This window comes from Saccostrea echinata, unplaced genomic scaffold (assembly GCF_033153115.1).
Source record: "Saccostrea echinata isolate AGI-Se365-2 ecotype Australia unplaced genomic scaffold, CSIRO_AGI_Sech_v1 ptg000009l, whole genome shotgun sequence".
In the NCBI taxonomy this organism is placed as follows: domain Eukaryota; kingdom Metazoa; phylum Mollusca; class Bivalvia; order Ostreida; family Ostreidae; genus Saccostrea; species Saccostrea echinata.
The window spans coordinates 8,903,734-8,915,776 of NW_026889758.1; the positions used below are offsets into that span (position 1 = coordinate 8,903,734).

Consider the following 12,043-nt stretch of genomic DNA (forward strand, 5'->3'; position numbering starts at 1 on the left):
TTGTCTATATTCTATCGTAGTTAGACCATACACCGCTACAATATAATTGTCTATATTCTGTGGTAGTTAGACCATACACCGCTACATTATAATTGTCTATATTCTGTTGTAGTTAGACCATACACCGTTACATTATAATTGTCTATATTCTGTTGTAGTTAGACCATACACTGCTACATTATAATTGTCTATATTCTGTTTTACTTAGACCATACACCGCTACATTATGATTGTCTATATTCTGTTGTAGTTAGACCATACACTACTACATTATAACTACATGTTTCTGTTTTCTATTATTATTGGACAATACAGCGTTACATTATAGTCTATATTCTATTGTTGTTAGACAATATCTGTTTTTTATTGTAGTTCGACAATACCGCTACATTATAGTTGTCTTTATTCTATTGCAGTTGGATCATACACCGCTCCATTATAGCTATCTGTTTATACCAGAGGAAAAAGCAATTATTCAGAAGATGATCGACAAAGGAGCTCTAGTGAACAGAAAGGATGCAGTAAGTTTTATTACGTTGTTTAAGTGCAGCAGACATTTTATTCGCTGTAGGTTGTATGAAATGCAAAGACAAGGAAGAGTAATCATGCTCAAAAATCTGATGAAATAAAACAAATTGTGAGCAGATTAAACACGGACCTCTGAAAGCATTAGAGGTGGGATCAGGTGCCACGGAGGAGTAAGCATTCCCTGTCTACAGGTTACACCTGTCCTGTGTCTTTTGTCCTGATCGGGTAAACGGAGAAATCAATAGTCAAAATAATATGAAAATAATGGCCTAACAATTTGTTTACAAAACTTCAGTCAACATTCGACCTAAGAAAGATTGTATTTGAAATCAAGGTCCGCTAATTTAATTGTGTTGGAAAATCTGTTCTCCAAAGACTACATAGGTATTCAAGCATCATTTTAATATCAACTTCAGAGTGTGTATGGAATCGGAATAGTAAACAAAGTAAGTTTGTAAATGACCAATTTCAAGACAAAGGAAAATTTTGCGAGCTTCTTATTAAAGCAGTAGTTGTCCATGATGCCAAAAACCCTAGTTTTTTATTTACCGTAGGGAATGGCTGTATCCAGAATGATGGATTCAATAAAATTAGAAAATCCAATTACAATCACAAAATATTTGGAGTCTATAATGCCAATTAAAATACACTTAATTAAAAAGAAGGAAAAAAACATGGTTATTTTACATTTAAAAATGGAGCGAGGAGCTTTATTTTTTACCGCAAGGGTTTTTTTTTAAAAAAGATGAAAATGATATTTTTTTTTATATGTAAATATTTTCAATGCTGTCAAGTTATGCTTCATAGATTTCTCAGACTCTACTGTGAGTTTTTATTTCTGTTGGTCCCGAATTAAATGGAAGTTCAACTAAAATGATTTTTTCTTTATATTTTTACAAATATACAAAATGTATTTCAAAAATAAGAAGATAATAACACAAATTTTTGCCTCAAATTAACATATTTTATGTATTAGTTTACATGATTGTCCCTCATTATAGATGTTTTTAATATACGTATACTTATAATTTAATTTGTCTGCCATCAATTCAGCAAAATCTTAAGACTTTCAAGTAATTTTATTGTTTGTTAATTTTTTTAATGTTAGAAAAGCGGCATTGCACGAGTGCAAAAAGGTCACATAATTGATAATGCAAAGTAATATAGAACTTTTTCTTTGTCATAATTCTAAAAAATTATATTTTACACGGAACAAGACCGTATTTGGTCTGAAAGATTCACTCAGGTTAAAAAGAAAATTAGAGTGGATGACCTCCAACAAGTGCTTCATCTGAAATTGCAACGCAGAACAGTTATATGAAATGCATCGTAGCGCTAAAATACACACACTGACCCAAATTTTCATGTTGATGAAAGTTACATGTGTGAACATATACATAATAAAAAGATACTATGCAAGAAATCCTCTAGACTTTTGATAACAGGATCTAACACCCCTCCCCCTCTAAGGATGAAATGTAGAAATAACGAACAATGATCATTCTCAAAAATCTATTTAAACAATACAAATTATGAGCAGAGCCAACAGGGACATCTGAAAACGGAAGTGGGATCAAGTGCCATAGAGGAATAAGCATCTGCTATGGACCGGTCATACCCGCCGTGTACTCCTTGTCATGATCGGGTAAACGGAAGAATCTGTAAACAATTCAATGTCAAAATGGTGGCCTACCAAATAGTATAAAAGACTTCGGTCAACAATTGAATTAAAGTATTTGCAAATAAGGTCTTTGTTTCGACAATTGAATTTGCGAATGTTGACTATAAACGAGATTAGTGATGTCCTTGTATCATCAACCTTTTTGTCGGTAGCCTGCCTCGTTTTAGAAATAATTCGAACGTAGAGCTATTGAATCAACTGGGGGACATAAACTCCATATGTAGGTGATAATGGTATATTTCTACATAAAGGAGGGAAGCTGACGATAGTAAAGTTGAAGTAAAATTTACTTGTTAGTTTGCCATCAATGTCTTTCTCTAGTAAAACATCCAAATATGAAACATGTGTGTCAGAATATGTGGTGTCTTTTATTTCGAGTTCAGTGGAATATATTGAATCAACGTAGTGATTAAAATGATTATTGTTAATTGATAATCCATCGTCGATAAAATTTATCTAAATGTCAAATTGAAGGCCACAGCAAGAAATATCTACTCTTCCAGCGGAGGTTTTGAATAAATTCTGCATCATAAGCATACAAAAAATGATCTATTGTTAGTATGGCAAAGTTAGAACCATGCAATGGAAATTTCAACAGAGTTTTGAAGACCTTTTTTCCAAAACCTACATCTCTTTTGTAAAGGTCTAAATTTGAAACCCGTCACCAGTATATGGTGACGTCTTTATTTGAGTGACCTGTTTAATTTAAAGCGAAAATCAGCACCACCATCATTGGTCTACAATGTACAGTAGGCGGTTTTTCATTCCCATGAGTGAATTTTTTAAACATATGAGCATACATACACTGTGTGTACGTCATCCAGACCTGTAAAACCTTGTAAAATACATTAGTTTCGAAGAAAACTTCCAGAATTCTGAAAATAAAATGACTCTTCCTCAATTGCTGATGGAACAGTTGGATAATGTTTTGTATAATGTTAACAGTTTGGGCGTCTAGCAGCAGACCTCTCCATAGAGAAGTGTGGCTCCCAGGACTTTGAGCGGATCAAGAAAGAAGTAGAGGAGTTTGATCTCAACATTTATCTGACAGACAGCGATTTCGAGCAGACCTTCAAAACAGCAATACAGGTTAATTAGATTTACTTTTTAAAGTCGATGATAGATTCATAATTTAACAGAATGTCAGGAATTTCATTTAGATAATTTAGTTACTGATATCTAACTTGTGATCTAGTTTTTGTAATTAATTCAAAGTCAAGATGTATAGACTATTCAATAGTTAGCCTGAGAGATGTTTCAAGGTAATTTCTTTTATTACATTTACCAATGCTTTGTTGAGAATAACATACCAGTAAAATCTGGTATACCTTCCAAATAAGATTGTAAAATTTTAATTATGTACGTGTATAACTGATTAGGATGGATAAGTGTGTGGAATTATCTATCAGGAAATAGATTTGGTGTTTGAAACCAGGGATCTCGTAACAATTTTTCAATTAGCTCCTTAAACTTCCAACGAAAAAATTAAATGACCGCTAATTTTGCGATTTATCAGATGCTCCTGATTTGATTTTCATTTTCTAGACACCAAAACACGGACATTTAAAAAAATTAAATAAAAAATACTAGATATAAATCGCTGACTTTTTGTGATAATTGGTGCACAATTCTTTAGCTTCGTTTGAACATAAAAATTGAAGTCATCTTTAAGAAATCAAGAACTGAATTAATTAATTATAGAATTAATTAACAGGACATCTTTATATTAACTAATGAAGATATCATTTTAAATTTGCTTATAAAATGATTGGTTGCAGTATCATGATGTAAATTTTGAATTTTCTATGTTTAGGTAAATAAATTGTGCATTTACCTCCACCTAGAAAATTCAAAATTCACAATAGCTGAACCACTGATAAAAATGTCAGTCTTCAGTTTTGCTGACTTCTTTGCTCTATTACAAGTAAAAGACGTTCATTTCCTTAAACATGTCAATTTCTTCAATACACACCCTTTAGTTTATGACGTATGACAACAATAGGTTGAATTAAGTAGCGCATTGTGAAGTAATTAATTACAAGAGACATATTTAATGAATTATCATACGATCGCATTAAATTCCACAAAAAGTTTGTTTAAAGACTTCGTAACTTTTCTTTCTTGTCTACCAAGCACTGAAAGGTTATCATAACTTTATTTTATTGCTGTTTTTCTTAAAAATCATCTGAATTCGACTTTAATAATTTCATACTACCTGAGAAAAGAAAAAGAAAGAGATTCAAGACTGATCCAAAAAAATATTGTATGGAAGTCAAGAACAATAACCTTAATTTTGACAAAACTGCTATATATACACAAAATAAACGAGGTGCTTATCCTTCCAACCAACCTGATTATGGCATTTAGACTAACCCATGAGAAAATAAATAAAATACGTGGTTCTAAACTTCTTTGCTCGAAAGATTTTTTAAAAGACAAAACTTTTGCAAACTTTATGCACATTAAGGATTAACACAGTATATATAATAATACTAATGAGAACAAATACAAACTTTAAAGCTTCACTTAGAATAAATACAAAGTGGGATTAAAATCTTTCCCCCCAGTTTTTATACCCTATGCCCGTTTTAAGTGTTTATGTATACCAACATTGTCATTTCCTCCGTAAACGATAGCAATTTGTTACATGCATTAATGTGTTGTTTTTTCCTGACATGAAAATCTTTTTGAGGAAAAAGCAGAAACACGTTCTCTCTTCTGTTCTGTTTGTGGCTGTTTGAGAATGCTGTTGTCTGACATGTCAGGAAAATATTTACCTCGATATGATGTGTATTTATTGCAACTTTCAGTTAACGTTTTTGACTTCCATAGATGGTTACAATTTTGATGTTGTGACTTGAAATTTTTTTTTCAAGTAAAGAGGTAAATAAATATTAGATAAATACTCGCTTCGAAAAAAAATAAAAGCCTTTGCATATATGATGACAATTTTCTAGCAGACTTGTTCAAATCTTTTATAGACTGGGGATTTTGAGACGGTGAAGAGTCTAATGTCCGGTCTGCAGGCCTTTGGTGACGTCACACGATATAGCTCTACACTGTTCGACTGCGTAGACAACAAACAGACCGATATCGCCAAGTACCTTATCACTAATGGCTTCAAGACAGACATTTATAAACAGGTATGTTACTGAAAACTGTACTCAACGACCATAAAAGTGATACATATATTTCGCATTAAAACTTAATTTATCAAGTATTACATGTACATATACTTGAAGTCTGAAAAAATATATACAATTGGCTTTAAAAACTATCATTTCTATTTTAACTGATATTTTCTGATCACCCGTTATCCGATGGTCGTTTATATATCCCTTGTCTGCAAACTTTACATATTTTCTATTTTCAACTGACTTCTCCAGTATCACTGAGCCAATTTCCACAAAACCTGGCACAGGGCATCCTTTAGGAAAATGAATTCAAGTTGTCCAGGCAAAAAGCACTATCCCCTTCTAAGGGAAGGAATTAAGAAAAGTCAAAGCCTGGATGTTTTAATTAAAGAATCTTAATAAACACTGGACGAGAAAAAATAAAATCCTATAAAAGAATACATTAAGGGTTTAATGACGGCTCGGGGGATTGAGTGGTGTCACTGTAGAGGATCAAATCATACATTGAAATATATAGGCTTAGGGAAAATCTTTTAAATACTTCTTTTTAAGAACAGCAGGTTTATGATTATTCATTTTAATACACAAACAACCGTGTCGCCCGCGTGGCGCAGTTGTTAGAGCGTTAGCTCTAGAGTCGCAGAGCTGATCCTTACGTCGCGTGTTCGAATCCACTGCGGGACGTGGTGACCGGTCCTTCGGATAAGACCGTATAAACTGTGGTCCCATGTCACAGTATGTGTTGGCACGAAAAACGAAAAAGATCCCTCATTGCTCAATGGCCCTGAGTGCCGAGTATACGTATAAAATTTGCAACCCTCCACCGACAAGTAGTGGCGTCTCCATATGAGTGAAAAATTCTCGAGAGGGACGTTAAACAAACAAACAAACAACTGTAGGTAATGCAGATTGAACTTGAAATCATGGCCTCAAGGTAGGCCCTCACCATTTTTGTATTTTCAAGTTAAGGTTTTACCAAAGGTCAACATGTCCAAAAATTTATTTTTACAATAGCTCCAACACTATGTGATTTATAAAGTTAAAAATTTTACAGTAAATAAATATATCATTGATGAACAGATAGAAAGTATCACTTGATTACAAAAACTTTTAAAAAATATTTATCGAGAAAAATACAAATAATTCCGTACTTTTAGTGAAAGCCATCATTGCAGAAACAATATATGTTTATCAATGAAGGGCAAGTTGGACTTCGATAGCCTCTGAAAAGTTGTTTTCCCTGTTTATTTTGTCCAAATGTTAAGATTTGAAACCGAAAGTACATTGCAAATGGCGGATTTTATAGGGGTCTTGTCTTTATACATGTCATGCTTTCAATGACAGCCTTTCAGAGATCATTCACGTCCAACTTGCCCTTCATTGATAACCATATATAATTTCTGCAATGATGGTTTTCACTCAAAGTACAGAATTAAGGAGGTGCATTTTTTTTTAAAATATGCAAATTTTTTTATTTTTTTTTTCTCAAAAATTTTTTTTTTTAAATATTTGTTTTCAAGTGATACTTTCTATCTGTTAATCAATGATATATTTATAAACTGTAAAAGTTTAAACGTTATACCTTACATAGTTTTGGAGCTATTGTAAAAATAAATTTTTGGACATCTGGGCCTTTGGCAAAACCTTAAGTCTTGACCTCCTAGGGTTAGGGTGGAGTCACGTGGAATATGAGGTAATTTTTCCATGGGAAAATCTTAATTTAAAAATCTTCTGAAGAACAGGTTCAAGGTTACTCAGGTAAGTGTTGTTTTAAATGGGTCTCTTTTTCTATAATTTTAGTATCAAAAATGTGACCCTAACGATCCGATGTGCGCAATGATGGAGTGCGGACATTCGATGACGTCATTAAAGGAACGGGCCATTGATAATAAGTGTGACGAAATAGTCAAGTTAATAGAAGAAGTTTCTCTCGGAAAGGTAAAATAGTATTAAATTTAAACAGTAAAAGTATGTTTTGGATACATATCTAAGTAAATGTAGGTTGTTATTTAACTTTAGATCTGGAGAGATAATATTATTACATATGACTTGTTCTTGTCATGTATCTAAGTGAAGGTTTTATGATCATATCCACATAACGTTATCTGCTATTGAACCAAAGTCGCCTAGAAAATGTATCTTAAGTTTTTTTTAATGTTGGATGCTTGATATTTTTTATATATTGGTAACTATATAAATTGACAGCTTGTTATGCTCTTGATTGAACAAGTAGAATTGTTTGGAGCATTTTTTGTTGTTATTTTTTTGTTTTTTGTTTGTTGGTTTTTGTTGTTGTTGTTTTATTTTTGTTTTGTTTGTTTGTTTGGTTGGTTTTTTTTTTTTTTTTGGATTTCCTGTTAAATCAGTGTACATGTACACGTTAAAGCGTTATTCTAAATTATGTTAAATATGTTTTCTTTTCCCTTTAAATTTATATGATAAAAGAATGTCTGTATTGAAACCAGTATTTACAATAAAAGTATAGATTATATTTATCTAAATATGTGGTTGAAAATATAAATTATTTAATAAGACTTCCTCTTTTCAGATTAAAGTCCAGAACGCACAACAGAACGGCTTATCTATGTATGGAGTGTAGTGGTCACTGTGCATTACTGCAGACTACACAATACGCAAAATGCCCTTTGTTTATTTTTACATTCAACGTGGCATCATGTATCATTTCAATCATTGAAATCTATATACCCCAATTCTGTCATTTTGCTTTTCCTACAGAAAATTTTGAGCTCAATTTCTGTCCTGGAGCTCATATTTCGTAATGAATTTTCCTCTTTTCTCTTTGACTGTTTTGTTTGTAAGCATTGCCGTTTTTTTCCTTTTCAAAAAAAATTGTTAGTAGTTGAATTTCATTTTCATCCTTCTTGAATATTAATCCCAGGGTATTCCACAACGTGTTCACATCGTTTGCTTTTCAACAAAGAGAGACAACTCTCAAAATAAAAAAAGAGGTTAGCGGAGCTGTATCCATCTTTGGAGTTATTTTAGTCAGTAGTGTTGATTGGTTACTGTTTTGCATTGCCCTCATTGGATAATTTCCATGTAAAGTTTACTTCTTTTGTATTTGTAGATATAGTGTGCCTGTGTTGGAAATAAGTAAACCTATTTGTGAAAGCCCTGTTTAGTTTTGTTTTTAAGGTTCCACTAATGGTAAATTTTTTTGTTTGTAAAACTTTTTCAACATGGCTAAATTTTGTTTATGTTCCTTATTGTTGTGGTCTGAGAAGTACACCCCTGCAGACCATTGCTATTAAGTTGGCAAAAAATGTTTCATTCAATAGTTTTTCCAAGTAAGAAATATTCTATGTGCAAAATGTACTTTTCAATAGCTAAAGTTTTCAAAAATCTAGTCCTTTAATTCACGAGTATCAAGTGGCAAAATGATATTCAAATTATTTATAATCAAATATGTTTAAGAAGTGCAAGATAGCACTAAAACTTCTTGTAATTTTTTATTTAATTTTTGTTTTTGTTTTGACAAGGCAGACATTAATCTGACTTCATCATCACTGAAAGGAGGTGGCCGTTAGTCAATTTTGGTGTCTACATACATATTATTTTTATTCCTGCAGCAAAAGGTTCAAATGCAATCTTGCACTTAATAAACCGTGTGAAATTATTTGAATATCATTTTGCTACTCAATACCCGTGGATTAAGAAGCTAGATATTTTTTTTTTAAAAGTTATATTTCAAAATGCGTTTTAATTTGTTAATTTGTAAACTTACTTGGGGAATTGTTTAGAGAAACATTTGTTATTGGCAACTTCATCACAATGATTTTCAGGGTTGTAACTCTCAGACCACAACTATAAGGAACATAAACACAATTTGGCCACTGTTACAATTGTCTCTACAAACAAAAACTTAAATTGTCTTTAACGGAACCTTGAAATAAAACGTACAAGCCTAATTTGAATATTTTGACTTTGTTTTATGTTGACTGTTATGGTTGTGATTATATTTGTTTTACTATCGTTATGGTTCCTGAAGAAATAGTGATGTATAATTAATGAATGAGCTATATTTTGGAGTGTTGTTGACCTTCAAAAAGTCGACCTTAACATTTTGATGGTTGACCCTAGACCAAGAGGAAAGATTGAAGAAAATCTTCATTTCCCAAAGCTACTCTGCGATAGATTTGTTTTTTGGTTTTTTAGATATGGCCACAAGTTTCCTGATTAACATCATTCAATGAAAGCTTTAAGTAATTTAGTTAAACATTTCTGCTATATGTTTGCTTGACCTTGCAATCAGGATCCCGGGACTTTTCAGCATATTGATTTTTTGCAGGCATTTGACGGTTATATATTTTGCATTGCCTTCGGATTCCATCATGTAAAGTCGCAATATATCGTACACATTCCAAAGATATATTTTATGTGTATGTTGTTCTATGTCTATTGTTTATAAGGATATTGTTTTATGAATAAAGTTTACAATGTATTTATCATTTAATCACATACAATATTATTTTTACAATTTTTGCTGTATAGAGACATAATACATAAAAATGCCCACTTGTCAAAGGACGTAATGTTATGTTGTATTGTTTAGTTAATAAATATTGGAGACCATCTTACTTTTAATCTTTCTTGAAAATGAAATTTCACTACAAATTATGTAGCGAGTCAAAACGTCGTTTACGACTTAATGCATTCAACTTTTTTTTGCTCTCACCCACATGTTGGCGTACCCGAAGGTCTTTCTTAAATAAGCTTTATCTAAATGATTTGATTTTTAACAGAATTAACCTAAAGTTAGACATCAAGGGCTTAGATGACGATTCTTGACAAATCGAGGTATGATGATTTAACCATATAACATGAACCTAACAGCATGAAGCAATGGCAAACAAGCACGATACCACAGCTTGATACTGTAAACATTACATTTGGCTGTGTATTCTTTTTAGTGACTGGCGGATAGAAATTTCCGCTAATTCAAGTACAACGCTAAATGTCTTGCACATATATACATAAATAGAAACTTTTATAAATGCGCTACATCAAATCTACGCTAACTTGTTCAAAAATTAATTTCCGCCATATATAGTACACGCTAATAAAATATAATACATTTACAGTATTTTAACATTTTATGAGACATGAATTTGTGGGTATCGTCATACCATGTAAAGGGAGAATATTAAACCACCACAAAAATTGATGATTCCACAGTAAATAAGTCTTCGAACATAAATAATATCTTTTTGCACATAAATAACAAGTTTATTGCATACAAATACCAAGGCTATAGAATATGAATAACGACTTTCTTAGCACGAGAATTACAAGTTTTCGAATGTTGATATCAATTTTTCGATTTTAACTCATGCAAATATCAATCACAGGTTTACGAATATGAATAATGACTATCAAATATGAATCACAACATTTAGAATATTAGTAACCAGTTTACGATACGTAAATAACAAGTTTATTTAACATGGCCGTACACTGTAGGAACTCAACGTTTTACATGCCATAGTGGACATGCTTCTGAGTACATAAATGTACTCTAGTTGAAAAACTTTCATGAGCCCATTTAGGCCGTTGTCCAAACACAGGGAAATAATACATTTATACTATAAAAGTCCATAATGGGTTAAATCGGAAGGTCGTGTGTTCGAATCACGGCCTCGACTGACTTAAGTCAATAAAAAATAGGTAGCAACTGTTGCTTCGCCCAGCTCTCGGCACTTTAGAGTGAAAGTTGCGGGTCTTTCGGATAGGACCTTAAAAACAAGGCCCCGTGTCACGGTAGGCGTTGGCACGATAAAGAACCCTCACTGCTTTATGGCCCTGAGTGCCGAGTAAAGGTCTAAATTTAAAGCCCTTCACCGGTATACGGTGACGTCTCTATATGAGTGAAAGAATCTCGAACGGAACGTGAAACAACACACAAACGATCAATTATAATGGGTTACAATATTTTATGACAATACGTCTATAAGCAAAGTATCGTCATACAAGGTTTTAACCCCCCCCCTTTTTCCCCGAAAAGAACAACATATACATTTGACTCTAAGGCCGCAAATAAAAATACATGGATCATAATTGTTAAATATATGTACATATTCCTGATGATTCACCGATATGCCAGATATCATAAGCTAATGTAAAAAAGGTTAAATACCAGGCCAGTACTGGATTCCGAGACTTCATAGAAATCCTTCCAAGCAAAGATACATGTATATTGCGGAGTCCGATAGATGTTTAAACGAGCCCCAATCTTTACTCCTTACCAAAATATAAACGGCTGTAAAGGGGAAACCTCAGATGTATTGCAAGAAGGGATGTAAAAGAAATGAAGATTCTAAAATACTTTTGGAAAAATTTAAAATTTTAAAACTTTTCAAACACCAATAGCATCAAAACATATTATATTTCTACGCTTTATACAACAATTCCTCACGATAAATTAAAGAACAGGCTTTTTAAACTTATAGACAGCTGCTTCTTCATTAAAAATTGAGCTCGTAAATTTTCATATCTTGTATTTGGTCATCTACAAAATTACTTTGTAAAAATCATTCTGATTCTAGGTACAAGTACTCTGAAATTGATATTAAGATGCTGGAGTTCCTCATTTGACAATATCTATGTATTCTTCGGAGATTAGGTCTTCCAAATTTCTGTTGGAATTTCTTTGGGCACTAATTGTGGTCTTTATTAGCCGACC

The 12,043-nt window shown here is 32.3% G+C and overlaps 1 protein-coding gene across 1 annotated transcript in view; it reads left to right on the forward strand.

Annotated features, from left to right (window-relative positions):
* LOC133181729 (uncharacterized) overlaps positions 1 to 9,941 on the forward strand; it is a 30,747-nt gene extending 20,806 nt beyond the window's left edge. The window contains exons 7-11 of the mRNA XM_061316302.1: positions 417 to 521; positions 3,155 to 3,298; positions 5,191 to 5,352; positions 7,144 to 7,281; positions 7,892 to 9,941. Of these exons, the coding sequence (XP_061172286.1) occupies positions 417 to 521; positions 3,155 to 3,298; positions 5,191 to 5,352; positions 7,144 to 7,281; positions 7,892 to 7,942 (600 nt within the window). The 3' untranslated portion in view covers positions 7,943 to 9,941. The remainder of the gene's footprint in view (positions 1 to 416; positions 522 to 3,154; positions 3,299 to 5,190; positions 5,353 to 7,143; positions 7,282 to 7,891) is intronic.
* The last annotated feature ends 2,102 nt before the right edge of the window (positions 9,942 to 12,043 follow it).